General features: G+C 44.6%; 1 protein-coding gene across 2 annotated transcripts in view; it reads right to left on the bottom strand.

Moving 5' to 3' along the window:
- LOC117676398 (septin-2) overlaps nt 1–20,451 on the bottom strand; it is a 52,154-nt gene that overhangs the window by 11,319 nt on the left and 20,384 nt on the right. For both annotated transcript variants that reach the window (XM_060683796.2, XM_087880228.1), the window contains 6 exons: nt 17,860–17,994; nt 16,086–16,203; nt 12,293–12,394; nt 10,444–10,589; nt 9,063–9,146; nt 7,461–7,518 (listed from right to left, as the gene is read on the bottom strand). In XM_060683796.2, coding sequence (XP_060539779.1) covers nt 7,461–7,518; nt 9,063–9,146; nt 10,444–10,589; nt 12,293–12,394; nt 16,086–16,203; nt 17,860–17,994 — 643 coding nt within the window. The remainder of the gene's footprint in view (nt 1–7,460; nt 7,519–9,062; nt 9,147–10,443; nt 10,590–12,292; nt 12,395–16,085; nt 16,204–17,859; nt 17,995–20,451) is intronic.

Genomic DNA, 20,451 nt, shown 5'->3' with positions numbered 1-20,451 from the left:
TAGTGACCTTTGAAGGATGGAAGGCTGAGTCAGCCTTGAGCCAGTCAGGGTCGAACTCCTGGCAGTGGGCAGAGTTAGCTTGCAATACTGCATTCTAACCACTGCGCCCCAGGGAGTATATGTGATGTAAGGCAATGCAATGCAATATGAAAATGTTAATGCATTGTAGTCCTTGACTTAAAACCAGTTACTTAACGACCGTTACAAAGGGACTTGAAAATATTACTTATGACCGGTCCTCAAAGTTACGAATGCCACATCACCCCCTACGGTCCTGGGATCACTTGATCACATTTTACTATGTTTTTGGCCAAAAAGTGCCCATTGGATAAAATCGATTTGGACTTATTGACCATGTGAATTGTTTAATAGCAATAGCCAATAGACTTATATAGTGCTTCACAGTGCTTTACAGCCCTCTCTAAGCAAGCTCTACAGAGTTCATGTCCGTGGCGACTTGCTTAATGACCATTATCAAAATGGTTGTAACATCGAATTTGTCACGTGATGACAAATCGACTTACGGCCGCAGCGACTTACAAGTAAAATTCTGGGTTCCGTTATGGTCCTAAGTTGAGGATTACCTGTATTTAAAAAAAATCCACTCCATGGTGAAATTCAAATTTTTTTACTACCGGTTGTGTGGGTGTGGCTTGGTGGGCGTGGCAGGGGAAGGATACTGCAAAATCTCCATTCCCTCCCCACTCCTGGAGGAAGGATACTTTAAAATCCCCATTCCTTCCCCACTCCTGGGGGAAGGATATTGCAAAATCTCCATTCCCACCCCACTCCAGCGGAAGGATACTGCAAAATCCCCATTCTCTCCCCACTCCTGAGGGAAGGATACTGCAAAATCCCCATTCCCTCCCCACTCCTGGAGGAAGGATACTTTAAAATCCCCATTCTTTCCCCACTCCTGGGGAAAGGATATTGCAAAATCTCCATTCCCACCCCACTCCAGCGGAAGGATACTGCAAAATCTCCATTCCCACCCCACTCCAGCGGAAGGATACTGCAAAATCTCCATTCTCACCCCAGTCCTGGGGGAAGGATACTGCAAAATTCCCATTCCCTCCCCACTCCTGGGGGAAGGATACTTTAAAATCCCCATTCCTTCCCCACTCCTGGGGAAAGGATATTGCAAAATCTCCATTCCCACCCCACTCCAGCGGAAGGATACTGCAAAATCTCCATTCTCACCCCAGTCCTGGGGGAAGGATACTGCAAAATCTCCATTCCCTCCCCACTCCTGGAGGAAGGATACTTTAAAATCCCCATTCCTTCCCCACTCCTGGGGGAAGGATATTGCAAAATCTCCATTCCCACCCCACTCCAGCGGAAGGATACTGCAAAATCCCCATTCTCTCCCCACTCCTGAGGGAAGGATACTGCAAAATCCCCATTCCCTCCCCACTCCTGGAGGAAGGATACTTTAAAATCCCCATTCTTTCCCCACTCCTGGGGAAAGGATATTGCAAAATCTCCATTCCCACCCCACTCCAGCGGAAGGATACTGCAAAATCTCCATTCTCACCCCAGTCCTGGGGGAAGGATACTGCAAAATTCCCATTCCCTCCCCACTCCTGGGGGAAGGATACTTTAAAATCCCCATTCCTTCCCCACTCCTGGGGAAAGGATATTGCAAAATCTCCATTCCCACCCCACTCCAGCGGAAGGATACTGCAAAATCTCCATTCTCACCCCAGTCCTGGGGGAAGGATACTGCAAAATCCCCATTCCCTCCCCACTCCTGGAGGAAGGATACTGCAAAATCCCCATTCCCTTCCCACTCTGGGGCCAGCCAGAGGTAGTATTTGCCGGTTCTCCGAACTACTCAAAATTGTCCGCTATCGGTTCACCAGAACCTGTCAGAACCTGCTGAATTTCACCCCTCAATCAACTGGATTCTACAGAGTGAAGAACCCAAGAATTCCCATTCAGAAAACCACCAATAACAGGGAAGACGTTCCCACGATGCTGTTAACAGGCTGTTTGGTATTCAAGGTATGTTTTAACTAGCCACTAATCTGGAGGCATACAGCCAAAACATACAGGCTGCTTGCAATTATTATTTTCTTCGATTCTCCCGTGGGAATCATTTTCTCCCGTGGGACCTCTTTGGGTATTGCAGAAGCCACATTTTTCAAGTATGACCCACTGCTCACTCCATGCTATTTATGGACTGCAATTTTTCTTTTTTCCCGTCCATTCTGGCATTTACGGTAAAAGCCGAACAAGAAAAGACTAGAAGAATTTTTTAATAAAAATAACCGCGGCAGGAAGGGGGCGGAGGGACGACGAAGAATTCAGCCGAGAGCATGTCTGTGTTACTATAAAAACATTTAAAAAAAAAATCTACTTCCTAGTGGCTTCGTAAATGGGAATATATTTTGAGTCTCACCAGCTCAAGCCTTCCATATAGAATAGAATAACAGAGTTGGAAGGGACCTTGGAGGCCTTCTAGTCCAACCCCCTGCTTAGGCAGGAAACCCTACGCCACTTCAGACAAATGGTTATCCAACATCTTCTTAAAAACTTCCAGTGTTGGAGCATTCACAACTTCTGGAGGCAAATTGTTCCACTGATTAATTGTTCTCATTGTCAGGAAATTTCTCCTTAGTTCTAAGTTGCTTCTCTCCTTGGTTAGTTTCCATCCATTGCTTCTTGTCCTACCCTCAGGTGCTTTGGAGAAGAGCTTGACTCCTTTTTCTTTGGGGCAGCCCCTGAGATATTGGAAGACTGCTTTCCTGTCACCCCGAGTTCTTCTCTTCATCAGACTAGACACCCTTCTGAGGTCGGTAAAATGAGGAGCCAGATTGTTGGGGGCAAGAGGCTGACTCTATAAACCGCTTAGAGAGCGCCGTAAAGCACTGTGAAGCGGTATATAAGTCTAAGGCAGGGGTCGGCAACCTTAAACACTCAAAGAGCCACAAAGGTCCTAACCGGAAGCCCTCCCTCCCCCCCTCCCCCCCCCGGTTCAATTCTGGAGCAGACCAGAAGTCTGGTTCCCCCACCGTAGAGTCTCCTCCTATCGCAGCATCCTTTTCCCTCTACCTGTCCTAACTGAAAGCCCTATCAATTGTGGAGCTGACCAGCGACAAGGAGCCGCAGCAGAGAGAAGAAAAGAGCCACATGTGGCTCCAGAGCCACAGGTTGCTGACCCCTGATCTAAGGGCTATTCCTATATCCAAGCATGAACAGTAATTTCAGCGCAGATTAAACATCTCTATTCTCGTTCCTACTTCACTTTCTGGTTTATTCATTATCATCAGCACTATCTTCTCCAAATTCCTGCATTCTCTACATATTTAAGAGGCCCAGGGATTTTAGCAGCCACCAACTTTGTACAACATCCTGCTCTCTTGTGGCTTTATAACTCTCGCATCATCCAGACGCTTGGCAACTGGTTCGTATGCAAGACAGCTGCAGGGTTCCCAGGATCAATGTGATTTCCCCTTTTGCAACAAGCAAAATCAATGGAGAAGCCAGATTCACTTAACAGCCGTCTTGCTAACTGAACAACTGCAGCGATTCACTTAGCAACGGTGGCAAGAAAAGACATCAAATTGTGGGCAAAACTCACTTAATAAATGTCTCCCTTAGCAACAGAAATTTGGGGGCTCAATTGTAGTCGTAAATCAAGGACTATCTGTAGCAGGAGTGGGATTCAGCCGGTTCGGACCGGTTCGGGCAAATCGGATGCTAATTTTACATCTGGTTCACCGAACCAGTAGTTACAAGGACTGGCTGGCCCAACTCAGCCCACCCCTCAGAGGACTCTCCACGTGGCCCGTTTTGGATGCCAGGTAATTGCAGCACCCGCACGGAGGCTCTATGAGGGTAAAAAACAGGCCACCCGGAAGTTCTGGAAGTCTGGAAACGGGCCCGTTTGTGGCCTCCGTGGGGCCTCTGGAGCCCGGGGGAGGCCATTTTCACTCTCCCGGAGGCTTGAGGAAAGCCTCCGGAGCTTGGGGAGGGCGAAAACAGGCCTCCCAAAAGTCCGGAAACAGGCCCATTTACAGCCTCTGGAGGGCCTCCAGAGCGCAGGGGAGGCCATTTTCGCCCTCATGGAGGCTCAAGGAAAGCCTCCGAAGTTTGGGGAGGGCGAAAATCCCCCCCCCACCGCCGTGGTGCAGGAGGCCGAGTGAGGCCACGCCCACCCAGCAACCGGGCAGAGAAGAGGTTGCTAAAATTTTTGAATCTCACTCCTGATCTGTAGCCAATATCGGCATCAGCTCAGTGCTCAAGTGCAAATTACTTTTTTGCCCTGGCTTTCTTTCGAGTCCCAGTGAATTTTTCGATCGGAATTATTTGAACCAAATGAACAGAGAAAAGTTATCGGAGGATGCTGAGTTAAAGGAGGAGAATGCATCTTTTCCCATTTCGGAGACCAAGATTAAAAACCGGTAGACTTTTTGAGACCTGAGAGACTCAAAACTGTTGGGGTCTGCCAGCAGCCTGCGGAGCTGGCAGCGGAGTCGGACAGCGATGAGGCTGAGGAAGAACATGGGCCAGTCCTGGAAGCTGGGGAAGGCCCAGATGAGGGCTCTGTGTTGGAGGCAGAGATGGGGCCAGGGCCATCGGGGAGTGATGTGCGGACTCCGGAGCCTCCAGAGGCTGACAGTAGAGAGGCAGAGGAACAGGAGGAGCCTGTTCCTAGTGCACGTAGGAGAAGAGCTGCCAGAAGGCAAGAGCAGCTAAAGCAGAGAGGACAACTCAGGAGTAAGGCCAAGAGATGATTGGCCCCTCCCAGAAGGCTTAAAAGACCAGCAACGGCTCTTGGCCTCTTTGTTGGAAAACAACGTTGATAGACTCGCTCTTGTCTTGCTGCACTTATTTCTTGTCGGTGTCTTCTGCTTCTGAACTTTTGCCAAGAGAAGCCTTTGGCAGTTTGCCTAATTATACCCAGGTTGGTGATCAGACTGAAGAATCTGTGTTATGAAGAGTTCGTTTTGATTTAGCTTGGACTACGCTGAGAATGAGTTAATTCTCAGCTGTTCTAATAAAGTCTGTTTGTTTTGGAACTGTTTGCGTCTGATAATACCTACTTGGGCCTGGGTCACAACAAAAACATGCTTTTTGTTTCTGGAGAACTTTCCTGTCTCAAGACTCGTTTGGTTTTTTTTGAAAAAAGTAGTTAGCTTTATATTTGGAAGAAGGTATTTAAAGGCAGTTCAGGAAGCGAAAATCCAGGAGACAAAACACTAAACGAAGGCCGGTAAGGATAAAGGCCAGTTTGGCAGCTGAAACAAAGCATGGAAAAGATTTAATTGTTCTCAAAAGTCAAGGATTTTTATCCTTTGATAAAATCCAGAATGACTATTGAGCAGGAGTTGATATCTTGATCCTGGTGAATCTGGCACTCTCCAAGGTCTGTCTGTCTCTCTCTCTCTCACATATGTACACGCACATTTATACACATGCACAGAGACACAAGCTCAGAAGGTTATATAAACTATCCAGATTTGTAAACAGAATTTCAAGCACTGTTACTGCTCAGAATGTAAATCACTAAAAGGGAAATTGATGCTTGCGCTCCCAACAAAGTCCAAGGAATGTAAACCCATTTCCTGTGTCTTTTTTAGTCCTGCTTTTCCATCTTCCTCGAGCATTATAAATACTGCTTTAGAGAACTGGCAGTTTCTTAGGTAAGAGGAAGGATAAACTGGCTTGCAAGAGGGTTACAACACTAAAAAAAAAATACCGAAGGACGTTTTTGAAGAACGGAATCAGTAGCCACAATATCAACAAATTCAGTAGTGAGGTCTGCTTCTGTGGATAAGGTAAAGGTAAAGGTTCCCCTCACACATATGTGCTAGTCGTTCCCGACTCTAGGGGGCGGTGCTCATCTCCGTTTCAAAGCCAAAGAGCCAGCGCTGTCGGAAGACGTCTCCGTGGTCATGTGGCCGGCATGACTCAACGCCAAAGGCGCACGGAACGCTGTTCCCTTCCCACCAAAGGTGGTCCCTGTTTTTCTACTTGCATTTTTTTAATGTGCTTTCGAACTGCTAGGTTGGCAGAAGCTGGGGCAAGTCACGGGAGCTCACCCCGTTACGCAGCACCAGGGATTCGAACGATTGAACTGCCGACCTTTTGATCAACAAGCTCAGCGTCTTAGCCACTGCATCCCTGCTGCTTCTATGGATAGATTACGTCTAAAAGATGTCATGGAGGATGTAGAAGAAATTTTATTTCACTAGAGATGGTACTGAAAATGGATTTACGTCAGAAGGGCCAGGAGAATGACTTAGAAAAGAATGTTTCACTGGATCGGCAAAAGAAACTGGCTCAGATTCTCCAAATGTAAAAGGGAAATTACAAATGAGAAACCCAAGAAAGAGATCTGGGTAATCTTTTTTTCCCTACCAGATTTTCAAAAGAGGACTCTTAAATCCTTGAAGAACTCTGCAATTCTTAAATAAAATTCCCAATAAATAAATAAATGGAGATATGGTACAGAACAAATTTAATCACTAAGTTTGGAGGGCATCTGTTGCCTCTTTACTGTTTGTTTTTTTTCTTGGCTCTATAACCATGGTTAAATGTGCATCCTTTAAAACAGGGGTCTCCAACCTTGGCAACTTTAAGCCTGGAGGACTTCAACTCCCAGAATTCTGGCAAAGCTGGCTGAGGAATTCTGGGAGTTGAAGTCCTCTAGGTTAAAAATTGCCAAGGTTGGAGACCAGGGGTGAAATCCAGCAGGTTCTGACAGGTTCTGGAGAACAGGTAGCGGAAATTTTGAGCAGTTCAGAGAATTGGCAAATACCACTTCTAACTGGCCCCAGAGTGGGGTGGGAATGGAGATTTTGCAGTATCCTTCCCCTGGAGTGGGGTGGGAATGGAGATTTTGCAATATCCTTCCCCCAGGAGTGGGGAGAGAATGGGGATTTTGCAGTATCCTTCCCCTGGAATGGGGTGAATAGGGATTTTGCAGCATCCTTTCCCTGGAGTGGGGTGGGAATGGGGATTTTGCAATATCCTTCCTCCAGGAGTGGGAAGGAAATGCGGATTTTGCAGTATCCTTCCCCTGGATTGGGGTTGGAACGGGAATTTTGCAATATCCTTCCCCCAGGAAGGGAATAGGGATTTTGCAGTATCCTTCCCCTGGAGTGGGGTGGGAATGGAGATTTTGCAGTATCTTTCCCCTGGAGTGGTGTGGGAATGGGGATTTTGCAGTATTCTTCCCCCTGGAATAGGGTGGAAATGGAGATTTTGCAGGATCCTTCCCCTGCAGTGGGGTGGGAATGGAGATTTTGCAGGATCCTTCCCCTGCCACGCCACGCCCACCAAGTCACGCCCACAGAACTGGTAGTAAAAAAAAAAATAGATTTTCACCACTGTTGGAGATCCCTGCTTGTACATATGTTGTGCAGTGACAATAAAGGTTATTATTATTATCAACACTATCTAAATTTGAACTCAACCTCAGGAAACCTCTGGCTTGGCTTTGAAGTCCTTACCTCAGCCTCCTTCTGCTGAAGGATTCTGTCTTTGTCCATGACTTCTTCTTCCGCAGGCCTGTGAAATATAAGATGGACCAGAGAATTAGAGGCAAAGAACGGGCCTTATCTCAGTTGGAACAGAGTTGGAGGCTTTTATTGTAGACTTTTTCCCTCCCTGTAAAAAACTGGCAGGGAAAGCCAAATTCAACATCTTTACTTTATTTTTTTACTTTATTTTGGATTTATATATACCGCCCTACTCCCAAAGGACTCAGGGCGGTGAACAGCCAACAGGATAAAACACACATAATACAAAATTTAAAAAAACAATGTAAAAGCACATTAAATAATTTGGCCCATACAAGTTAAAACACCCCTATTGTTTTAAAACAAATTTAAAATTAACAATTAAAAGGAAGTTAGGCCAGGCCAGCCTGTTGAAATAAAAAGGTCTTGAGGGCCCGGCGGAAAGTACGTAAATCCGGGATCCTCCGTATCTCCGGGGGGAGCTCGTTCCAAATGGCAGGTGCCCCCACAGAGAAGACTCTCCCCCTGGGGGCCGCCAGTCGACGGTACCCTGAGGAGCCCCTCTCTATGGGAGCGTACTGGTCGGTGGGAGGCTACTGGTGGCAGAAGGCGGTCTTGTAAGTACATCAAGAGAACTACTGAAAACTACTGGACATTGAAAGTAGCCAACCTAGAGGAAATGGCGAAAATTTCAGCGTACTTGAAGGACTATACACAAGAAAGATACGTATCGGAATGGAGAAGATGGATTGATTATATTCAAAATAAGTATCAGACAAGAAAATATCAAATAGCCTTGGTAGTACAGTGGTCTAAAGCACCCTGTTATTAACACAGCTGCCTGCAATTACTGCAGGTTCGAATCTTATCAGGCTCAGGGTTGACTCAGCCTTCCATCCTTTCTAAGGTAGGTGAAATGAGGACCCAGTTTGTGGGGGCAATAAGCTGACTGTATAAATATATACAAAAGTATGAAGGCTATTGCTTAACGCATTGTAAGCCGCCCTGAGTCTCCGGAGAAGGGCGGCATATAAATCAAATCAAATCAAATTAAATAAATAAATAAATAAATAAATAAATAGCTTATGAATGGATGTTAAATTTTAGAAGTATTATGTTATCTATAGTGGAGTTAAGGTTTCAGGGGGGGATTTGGTAGTTTAAGGATAGATAGGTTAATTTAGCTTATGATTGTTATTGAAATACCCTGTATTTTGCTCTGGGAAGTCTGGGGGGATGGGGGGAAGGGGTGGGGGGGAGGGAAAAAGGGTGGGGGGAATATTGGGGGAAAAAATTCTTTTTTTGTAAAACTTTTCAATAATAATAAAAAAAAAGAGAACTACTGAAAATGCAAGATCCGTTTTTCTAGCCAAGTACGTGTGTACATCCAAACTAGGCGGTGTTGTTTCTCTGTGTCATATATGTGGGCATATGCGTAATTTTGTATTTATTTCTTTAGTCAGTGTTTATGTAGTGTATACTGGAGGTGGTGACTCTTGGAGATCTGAACGGCAAGGTTAGGAAACTTTGTAAGAGAGATTCGAAGCTGCAGCCAACGTAGGAAAGCAAACGAGACCCAAAGAAAGAACTTACTTGCCAGTCCTTTTTAATCTCTCCGACCGGAAATTTTCGTAATGCAAATCCTGGGTTACCTCCTGGAGGTCTTGCATGTGCGTCCTTAAAGGAGAAACACAATAGGGGCTGATCAGAATGGGATATTAAGCCAATGGCTTGTTTAAAAAAGGCTTCTGCAGCCTGGACAACTGTTAGCAACAAACAGGACAAAATCTTCAAGTGTAGCATGAAAATTGTCCAGTAGAGGGAACGCTTGGACCAGAATTTATTCTTTCCAAAAATGCAAAGTGGAATTTAAGAATAAACAACCAGGAATTGCTCGCTCTACCTCTCTGCCTCTCTCTCTCTCTCCATCCATCCATCCATCTCTATCTATCCATATCTATCAGTCTATCCATTCCTTTCTTTCTTTCCATCTATATCTATCATCCATATCTATATCTATATTTATATCTACCTACCCATCTATCCATATTTACCCATATCTATTTATCCATATCTATCTATCTATCTATCTATCTATCTATCTATCTATCCATCCATCTATCTATCTATCCATCTATCTATCTATCCATCTATCTATCTATCCATCCATCCACCCATCATCTACCTACCTAAAGGTATATGGTTCCCCTCGTACATATGTGCTAGTCGTTCCCGACTCTAGGGGGCAGGTGTTCATCTCCATTTCAAAGCCGAAGAGCCAGCGCTGTCTGAAGACGTCTCCGTGGTCATGTGGCCGGCATGACTCAACGCCAAAGGCGCACGGAACGCTGTTACCTTCCCACCAAAGGGGGTCCCTATTTTTCTACTTGCTTTTTTTTTCACGTGCTTTCGAACTGCTAGATTGGCAGAAGCTGGGACAAGTCACGGGAGCTCACCCAGTTACACAGCAGTAGGGATTCGAACCGCTGAATTGCCGACCTTTCGATCAACAAGCTCAGTGTCTTAGCCACTGAGCCACCCTCTACCTACCTATATACATGCAGTTATAAATCCCTATCTATCTATTCATCCATGCATCCCCCCATCATCTACCTACCTATATACATCCCGATCTATACATATCTATCTCTATCTATCTATCTATCTATCTATCTATCTATCTATCTATCTATCTATCTATCTATCTATCTATCTATCATCTATAGCTTATCATCCATCTCTATCATCCGTCCGTCCGTCCATCTAGTATCTCATCTCTTATGTGTTTTATCTATCTTATCTGTCATCCTTGTCTGCCTGTCTGTCTGTCCATCTGTCTATCCATCCCTCCATCCATCCTTATTTATCCATTTCTCCCTCTCTCTCTCTCTTGTGATATCCGTGAGATTTTGCTAGCTGACATAATCCACAGGACTTGCCTACAGACAGAGGCCAAAGAAGGCACAGGACTTACACTAGCATCGTGCGTAACTTGAGGAAATCGTTGTGTTCAGGGTTCTCTACTTCCACCACACCCCAGGGGTAGAGGCGACCTCGGATCTTTTTCCCCTTCACTTCGATCAGCTGGTTGGACCCGATGACAGCAAAAGGAACACTGGCCTGGATGAGTCAAGAGCAGGAAGAAAATCCATGTCACACACCAAATCGGAAAGCTGAGAGAGACCATCGATGATCCTATTGACGTTATTATTCTCGTTGTGTTCCTTGGTCTTTTATTGTGCTGTTGTTTTACTTCTGTTGCATTTACACTCCTTTCCTTTTCTTCCTTTGTTTCACAGACAGTCCTCAACTTACAAGCATTCGCTCAGCGACCGTTCAAAGTTACAACGGTACTGGAAAAGAAGTGATTTAGGACCATTTTTTCACACTTAACGACCGTTGCAGCATCTCCGCGTTTCGCGTGATCAAAATTTGGACACTTGGCAACCGACTCGTATTTATGACGGGTTGCGGTGTCCCGGTGGCAAGAAAAGGTCATAAAATGGGGCAAAACTCAATTTAGGCACTGTCTTGCTTAGCTACAGAAATGCCAGGCTGCGTTCTGATCATATGTCGAGGATTTTCCTATATTGGAAGCCATCTAGAGTAGCCCCATGGCGAGATAAGCAGCAAATAAATTTGACAAATAAATAATAAAATACATAAATACACAGGCTGAAAGCTGGCAGATTTAGAAGCCCTTGTCGCAGGTTTGAAAAACTACAACTCATACTTCCAAAAGCCCATGATTTGACTCCCCACAAACAACAAAAAATTTGCTCCCCCTTCAGAAATGCATCCTTTCCTTTTGGGGAAAAGCATCCAGGAACTAACGTTCTTAAGATGCAGATTTTCTAGAAAGAATCCAAGGGCGTAAACACTGAAAGGTTAATTCATTACGCAACTTTTCTAAGTTTCTTAATTCGACCCCATAATCCCTTGCGGGGTGGAGTCTGAACTGAATGGAGTTGAGTGTTTACTGGCCGGATGCCCTTCCTGTCGCCAGTGCGGAGTTTTGTTCGGCAGATATATTCTCATTGTGCCCAGAGAGAGAAATATCTGCCTCTACCTAGGATTGAACTCACAGCCTCCCGATTGTGAGGGGAGAGCTCCACCGCTAGGCCACCACACCACTCCCTTTCTAAGTTACCATGGCGCTGGGAGAAAAAAAAAAGGGGGGGACTTATGACTGGTGTCTATGGAGATTCTCAGTCATCCAGGTCATAGTTGTCCCAAAGATGCTTTTTTCCCCGAATGCCATCACCCTGCTAAACAAATAATTCCCTCAACACTGTCAAACTATTTACTAAGTCTGCACTGCTATTAATCTTCTCATCGTTCCCACCACCCATCTCCTTCCATTTATGACTGTATGACTGTAATTTTGTTGCTTGTATCATTTGTACCCTAGGACTATCATTAAGTGTTGTACCTTATGATTCTTGATGAACGTATCTTTTCTTTTATGTACACTAAGAGCTTATGCACAAGAAAAATTCCTTGTGTGTCCAATCACACTTGGCCAATAAAAAATTCTATTCTATTCTATTCTATTCTATTCTATTCTATTCTATTCTATTCTATTCTATTCTATTCTATTCTATTCTATTCTATTCTATTTTTTTCAAGAGGCAACTGGACTTAATCTTGTTTTCAAGGTCTTCGCAGAAAAACAAGAAAGTCCAGTTGCCTCTTGAAAAAAAGCACCTTTGGGACTTACAACTGGTCCTCGCTTCTGCGCAGCGTTCCAACTTTCAACTGTTGTTTAAACGAAGGGTCGTAAGTCAAGGACTGTCGGCAATGACACGGTTGCATCCACTCACCTTCAGGACCCTCGTCTGTTCTTTGAACTCTTCGTCCTCGTCGGAGTCGGCATCGGGCAGCTGGTAAATCCGGATGCCGTGCTCAGATATTTCGTCTAACACCTGCCAATGTCAAAAGGAAAGGAAAGGAAAGGAAAGGAAAGGAAAGGAAAGGAAGGGAAGGGAAGGGAAGGGAAGGGAAAGGAAAGCCAAGGGAAGGGAAGGGAAAGGAAGGGAAGGGAAGGGAAGGGAAGGGAAGGGAAGGGAAAGGAAAGCCAAGGGAAGGGAAGGGAAGGGAAGGGAAGGGAAGGGAAGGGAAGGGAAGGGAAGGAAAGGAAGGGAAGGGAAGGGAAGGAAAGGAAAGGGAAGGGAAGGGAAGGGAAGGGAAGGGAAGGGAAGGGAAGGGAAGGGAAAGGAAAGCCAAGGGAAGGGAAGGGAAGGGAAGGGATGGGATGGGACGGGAAGGGAAGGGAAGGGAAGGGAAGAAAGAGACATACAGACAGGACAGGACAGGACAGGACAGGACAGGAAATGAAATGAAAGGAAAGGAAAGGAAAGGAAAGGAAAGGAAAGAAGGAAAGGAAAGGAAGCAAAATAGGAGGAAAGGGGAGGGGAGGGAAAGGAAGGGAAGGGAAGGGAAGGGAAGGGAAGGGAAGGGAAGGGAAGGGAGAAGAGAAAGGGGGAAAGGAAGGAAAAGGAAAGGAAAGGAGAGAGAAAAAAAGAAAAGAAAAGAAAAGAAAAGAAAGAAAGAAAGAAAGAAAGAAAGAAAGAAAGAAAGAAAGAAAGAAAAGAGAGCCATCATTTTCCATTCTATACAAAGTGTCCTCAGCCTTTAATTGTATTTGCACAATGGCTGCTTGAGTTTCTGCCCTATTTAGAATTTAGAATAACAGAGTTGGAAGGGACCTTGGAGGCCTTCTAGTCCAACCCCGTTCAGGCAGGAAACCCTGAAATACCATTTCAGACAAACGGTTATCCAATCTCTTCTTTCAAACTTCCAGAGCTGGAGCATTTATAACTTCTGGAGGCAAGTTGTTTCCCTGATTAATTGTTCTAACTGTCAGGAAATTTCAAACCTTAAAGTCAAACCACAAATCCTTCTTAATTTCCCATCACTGTACGGTTTCCAGATTCATTTGCCCGGGATTTCATAACAAGACATATCCCCACTCCAAATGGGATCATTGTCTCCACTCAAGCTTTACCCATTCTCTTAGAGGAAAATATAGCTCTCCGCAAAATAATAATAATAATAATTTTATTTCTATACCGCCCTTCTCCCGAAGGACTCAGGGCGGTGTACAGCCTATTTAAAAACACAAGACAAAACAGCAATTAAAATTTAAAATGATTAAATAGATTTGGCTCAATTTAAAACCCCACTAATTTAAAATACCCCAATTTAAAATTATTATGTTGATAGCTCAGCCTGGCAGAACAACAAGGTTTTGAGGGCACAGCGAAATACACGGAGATCAGAGATCTTACGTATTTCCGGGGGCAGTTCATTCCACAGGGCTGGGGCTCCCACAGAGAAGGCCCTCCCCCTGGGTGTCGCCAGCCAACATAACTTGGCCGATGGCACCCGGAGGAGACCCTCTCTGTGGGAGCGGACTGGTCGGTGGGAGGCTATTTGTGGCAGAAGACGGTCTCGAAGGTACCCGGGTCCTATGCCATGGAGTGCTTTAAAGGTGGTAACCAGCACCTTGAATCGCACCCGGAAGACCACTGGGAGCCAGTGCAGCTCGCGCAGGAGGGGCGTCACGCGGGCACAATGAGTTGCGCCCATAACCACCCGCGCGGCCGCATTCTGGACCAGTTGGAGCCTCCGAGTGCTCTTCAAGGGGAGCCCCATGTAGAGAGCATTACAATAGTCCAGCCGGGAGGTAACAAGGGCGTGAGTGACCGTGTGCAGGGCGTCCCGGTCCAGAAAGGGCTGCAACTGGCAAATCAGGCGAACCTGATAAAAGGCCCCCCTGCCCCCCCCTTGAATAAAGATCAACAGAACAGAACATCCAGACCTAATCCATCCAAACAAACGTACACAACATTTTTGCCAATCTGGCAGGCTATTTTCCAAAGGCGGGACTTAAAAGAATTAGCAAACAGCACACAGTAGTTTTAATCATAGGTTGCAAGAGACAAAGACCCTCCCAGGAACAGCCTAATATGACGGGACAGGCCAACATCGGTTTGCTGTTTGTCAATGATGGGGATTAAGAAAGCCCAGTTTCTCCGGGCAGAGATCTTGGCGATAAACTGTAAAACCGAAACAATGGCGGGAAAACCAGCAAGGGTGCCCGAATAATATATCGCAGCTGTTCAGCCGAGTGCTTTCCTGAAAGGAAAAAAGAAAAAAAAAGAAAAAAAAGAAAGGAAGAATCGCAAGGAAAACAAACTGCATTTCATACTCCCCAACAATAAAACTGCATTTTGTTTCTTCAGACCTCGGTTTAATGGGTCCCTAGAGGCTCCGTGCGTCTTAAAGATTAGGCTTCCCAGGAAAAAAAAAAAAGAAAAAGAATAAAAAGAAGTCAAAATGTAAAGTTTCCCTTCACACAGAATAATTCTTTTTTTTTGAACTTCCTCAAAAAAAAAACGCCACTGTGTGACTTGTGAATCGGGCACGCATTGCTTCCCACTCGAGAGGCTCAATTTTTTTATTTTTTTAAAGAAAAAGGGAAGAAAATGAAGATTCGATTCCGCGAAGTCAAAACAGGAATTCCTTCAGGATGGGTTTCCTTAACTGAAAGACCCACCATTCAGGTTTCTGCTTATTCAAATATTTAAAAAAAAAAAAAAACAGAAAGGGGTGGGGGAAAGAAAAAAACCCCTAATCCTTACTTTAGATGGATTGCCAAATGGCAGAAACATCTAAAATAAAATAAAAAAAGCCAACCCAAAAACCTTCGAAGCTGTGCCAAGAAAGGCAAATTTTGATCCCCTGCTTTGATTAGAGATTTTGCACTAAAGAGATGTTTGCAGGAAGAAAAATATACAGTAGCTGAAATTTCAAAGCTTTGGATCAACATGAAACATTCTGCTTTATAAAGCCAGTTTGTAGGGGGAATTTTATTTTATTTTTTTTAAAAAAAAGGCTGATTCAAATGGACCAAAATTCAAACAATGGTTTAGATGTTTATTTGCCCTTTTGCTGCTCTATATAGGGCCGAGGCTTTTGTTAAACTATCCGTGAACATTTAATGCAAAAATAAGCACCGAAGGATTTACAAGCTGGTAACGCCGAGGCGAAAGGAGGTGAAACTAACTGAGCAACTGTGGGTTTTCTGGAGGGCAAGATGCTCAAAGAAAAGAGTTTTAAAACTCTCCATTTCTTTAAATGTAAAGAAGACGACTTAATTCAGTGTTTTTCATTAACCTTAGCAACATTGTGTGGACTTCAACTCCCAGAATTCTCCAGTCAGCATGCTTTAAGATGGGTGGACTTCGACTCCCAGAATTCTCCAGCCAGCATGCTTTAAGATGAGTGGACTTCAACTCCCAGAATTCCCCAGTCAGCGTGCTGTAAAATGGGTGGACTTCAACTCCCAGAATTCCCCAGTCAGCGTGCTGTAAAATGGGTGGACTTCAAATTCCAGAATTCCCCAACCAGCATGCTTTAACATGAGTGAATTTCAACTCCCAGAATCCCCTAGTCAGCGTGCTTTAAGATGGGTGGATTTCAACTCCCAGAATCCCCTAGTCAGCGTGCTTTAAGATGGGTGGATTTCAACTCCCAGAATTCCCTAGTCAGTGTAGTTTAAGATGGGTGGATTTCAACTCCCAGAATTCCCCAGAAAAACTGACACATTACCCTTCTCTTCAGTCTCTCCCTTTCCTTCAAAGTTAAAGTGTCTGCCTTCGCTATGACAGGAACAATATTCACTTTTCCATGAATTGCCTTCATGAATTCCACATCCAAAGGTTTCAGTCTGGAAAATAATGAATTTTTTTTAAAAAAAAAAAAGTTTTACAACAACAACAACAAAATGCACCGGCTGCTTTCACGTAACATCAAGCCAGGATCTATTTATGGATTGTCCGAAATGCCACACTACCTGGATCACATATATTTAGGAAACCTAATCGACAGGGGTGGGATTGAAAAATTTCAGCAACCGGTTCATTGCCCGTTGGTGGGTGGGCATGGCCATGGGGGCGTGGCCTACTCAGCCTCCTGCACCATGGGTGGGGGGGTGTTTTCACCCTCCCCAGGCTCCGGAGGCTTTCCTGGAGTCTCCAGGAGGGATACTGCCAAATCCACATTCCCTCCCCACTCCAGAGGAAGGATACTGCAAAAACTCCATTCCCTCCCCACTCCAGGGGAAGGATACTGAAAAATCAGCACTTCAACGGGAAGGGGTCCTGCAAAATTTAAAACTCCACTAAGGCATTTCTTGACGAACTCAGGAAAGTTACGTTTTATATCGATAAATATATAATTTTTATAACTCTATAAAATGTCTGTAACTGTCTTGTTTGGCTCTGCAACCGAACAAGACAGACACAGACTTCAGAGGATAATTAGAACGGCAGAAAAAACAATGGCTACCAACCTGCCTTCCATTGAGGACCTGTGTACTGCACGAGTCAAAAAGAGGGCTGGGAAAATATCTACAGACCCCTCGCATCCTGGACATCAACTGTTTCAACTCCTACCCTCAAAACGAGGCTATAGAGCACTGCACACCAGAACAACTAGACACAAGGGCAGTTTTTTCCCCGAACGCCATCACTCTGCTCAACAAATAATTCCCTCAACACTGTCAAACTATTTACTAAGTCTGCACTACTATTAATCTTCTCATCTTCTCATCGTTCCCATCACCCATCTCCTCCTACTTATGACTGTATGACTGTAACCTTATTGCTGGTATCCCTACAATTTATATTGTTATAAATTATATTGTTTTCTAATATGATTTGATTGCTTATTTGTTCCCTATGACTATTAAGTGTCGTACCTGATGATTCTTAACGAATGTATCTTGTCTTTTTATGTACACTGAGAGCATATGCACCAAAGACAAATCCTTTGTGTGTCCAATCACACTTATTTATTTATTTATTTATTATTCGAATTTCTATACCGCCCTTCTCCTTTCGGACTCAGGGCGGTGAACAGCCAAAATAAAAACATTTATACATAAATACGATTAAAAATAGATTTAAAATAATTAAATTTGGCCCATAGTTTAAAATTTATCAATTTAAAATCCATATCAAAAGAATGGCCAAGAAAGAATTCTATTCTATTCTATTGTACAAAAACTCAACGTGCTTTAAAAGCCTGGGCTGTATAAAGTGATTTAATTTCCCGTATTAAGGAATAGATGGTTGCATATTCTTGCTCGTCATCAATTTTAGGACGTACCCCTGGGAAGTTTCTGCATAAATCCCTTCTGAAACAGAGGCAAAACCAAGATGGAAAAAAAAAAAATACATCCAAAGAGGATTTTAATTGAATTGGCTAACAATACGAAAAGCGGCGATTAAGGCCTTCTTGCAAAAAGTTATTCAGAGCGGCTTAGGAGTGAAACTTTTATCCTGGGATATTAAAAAAAACCCAAAACCACCTTAATACTTACCCGTGTCCAAAAGGAGAAATGAAATAAAAACAGCAATGCACCCGATTGTCTACAATATGGCGCCGATTCAAGCCACTCTCATCGTGAAGGTATCGTTCAAACTGATTGTCGATATAATGGATGATGGTTTTGAAACTGGGCCAAGGAGAGAGAGAGAGGGGGGGGGGGAAGACACAATTTTTACAAGGCTATTACTTTGGGTGTACTTCTAGTCCGAACTACCTCTCATAAGATGACACGTAAGGCAATTGTGGTGACGTGTGGGAAACCACAAGCCGCCGTGGACTCTCTGCGAGTGAAATATAACCACAGACTGCTAACTGCTTTGAAGTTTAATTTGGCTGTTGGTTTTATCCAGGGGTGGGATTGAAAAATTTTAGCAACCGGTTCTCTGCCCAGTTGCTGGGTAGGAGGGCCATGGGGGTGTGGCCTACTCGGCTTCCTGCACCATGGCGAGGAGGGACGTTTTCACCAGGGGTGAAATGCTCCCGGTTCGGACCGGATCACCCGATCCGGTAGTGATGGCGTCAGGTGATTCGGAGAACCGGTAGCAAAAATCCCTGCCCCCCACCCCACCATGCCCAGCTGAGACACGCAATCATTTTTTTTACTTTTAAAAGCATTTTTTCTACAACCTCTTCGGCCGAAAAAAATACTTTTAAAAGTTAAAAAAAACAAAAAAAAAGGTTCTGATGATGGTGTGGCTCAGCTGGGATCGTCAGAACCTTTTAAAAGCATTTTTTTCTGCAACTGCTTCGGCTGAAGAGGTTGTAGAAAAAAATGCTTTTAAAAGTAAAAAAAAAAAGTGGCCACGCCCACCCAGTCATATTAAACCCCCACACCAAGCCACACCCACAGAACCGGTAGTAACAAATTTTACATTTCACCAATGGTTTTCACCCTCCCCAGGCTCCAGAGGCTTTTCTTCAGCCTCCAGGAGAGCAAAAACGGCCTCCCATGGGCTCCAGAAGCCCTCTAGAGGCCGGAAACGGACCCGTTTCCAGACTTCTGGTCCTTCCAGGAGGCCTGTTTTTCAACTTCCCAGAGCTTCCACATGGATGCTGCACTTACCTGGCACCTAAAATGGGCCGCATGGAGACTCTTGGGAGGGGACGGGAGGGGTGAGCGGGACCAGTCAGTCCTTGCAACTACCGGTTCGGCGAATCAGATGTAAAATTAGCATCCGGTTTTCCCGAACCGGTCTGAACCGGTCCGAACTGGCTGAATTCCACCCCTGGTTTTACCAGTTAACTTATGTTTCCATATAGTAGATAGCTGCCAGGCTAAGTGGGTTGGGTAAACAGTGTTGTAGAAATGTGTGCCTGCTTTAGAAGGGGAGAGGAGGTATTATCTTCAAAATATATTGATCAGTATTCAAACAGGGGAGATAATTGATGTATATATTGGTTGTTGTTTTTTAAATGCACATTTTTTTGTATGTAAGCTTATCTAGCCTTTTGCTTTTGTGTTGCTTTTTCTTCTTCCCCCCTTTTTTGGGGAGTTTGCATTTTCATGTTTTGAAATGAAATAAAATTTGGATACAAAAGAAAATCAAAGCTGACACACAGATGACCAGTTTTGTTTAAGAGCTTCTCTTGCGCTCCGAAATTCGGGGGAAAAGTAATTTTCAAGGAATCGTCCATTGTTCCTCTTAAACGGTACCTGGCTTTGTGACTGGGGGAAGCACCTGTCTTTAAATGAGACACCAGCCTTCATGAGATGAGGCCATATCCTGTTCTCTGCATTACAACAGCGAAGGGAGCCGAGTTTCGTTTTTTTACTTGGGGGGAAAAAATCGGCACGCATCTAACATCAGGGAGATAGATCAACTCTTCCGCACCAAAGGAAGTTCGGGGAACACATTCATGCTCAAAACCGCTTTGCAAGAGAGAGATTTTTATGAATGTGCAATTCATTCTGAACGAATGATGGCAATTACAGTCTATCTGTCAGCGTTCCAAGTAACCCATAGAAAACAAACGCCAAGGCACTCGAGTGCCTCAAAGAACAGTTTATTGGATACATCATATTGGCACAAACCGGTGAAAGCCGACTCTGAGGTTTCCCGCGGCTTTCACCTAATTAAAAGTAAAACTTTTCCCTTTTCCCCCCAAGTCACTGGTCACGGTGTCCAATCCAGGTGCTGGCTCGTTGCTGGGTTACCGGCTCCTCCTCTGGCCAGCCACCTGTGAGAATGACCTTGGTTCCCACAGGAAAACGTTATTGTTTTGGCTACAAAACCCCATCTAACTATTTCCCCGCTCCCTCTGTTGTGTGCAACCCGGAAGCCTCCAAGATGGCTTCAGCCGGGCTCAACTCCAGGATCCCAGTGATCATGTGATCAAAATTCAGCCCAGCTTGGCAATTGACTCGTATTTATGGCGGGTTGCAGTATTCCGGGGTCACGTGACCCCCTTTTGCGACCCTCTGACAAGCAAAAGTCAATGGGGAAACCAGATTCGCTTAACCACCATACTACCAACAACAGCAGTGATTCACTTAACGACTGTGGCAAGGGAGGTCGTAAAATGGGGCAAAATTCATTTAACAACGGTCTCACTTAACAACAGAAATTTGGGGGCTCAGTTGCGG

The sequence above is a fragment of the Pantherophis guttatus genome, chromosome 17 (genome assembly GCF_059756535.1).
Source record: "Pantherophis guttatus breed Tessera chromosome 17, ASM5975653v1, whole genome shotgun sequence".
NCBI lineage: Eukaryota > Metazoa > Chordata > Lepidosauria > Squamata > Colubridae > Pantherophis > Pantherophis guttatus.
This window is presented reverse-complemented; position numbering and strand designations above follow the sequence as displayed.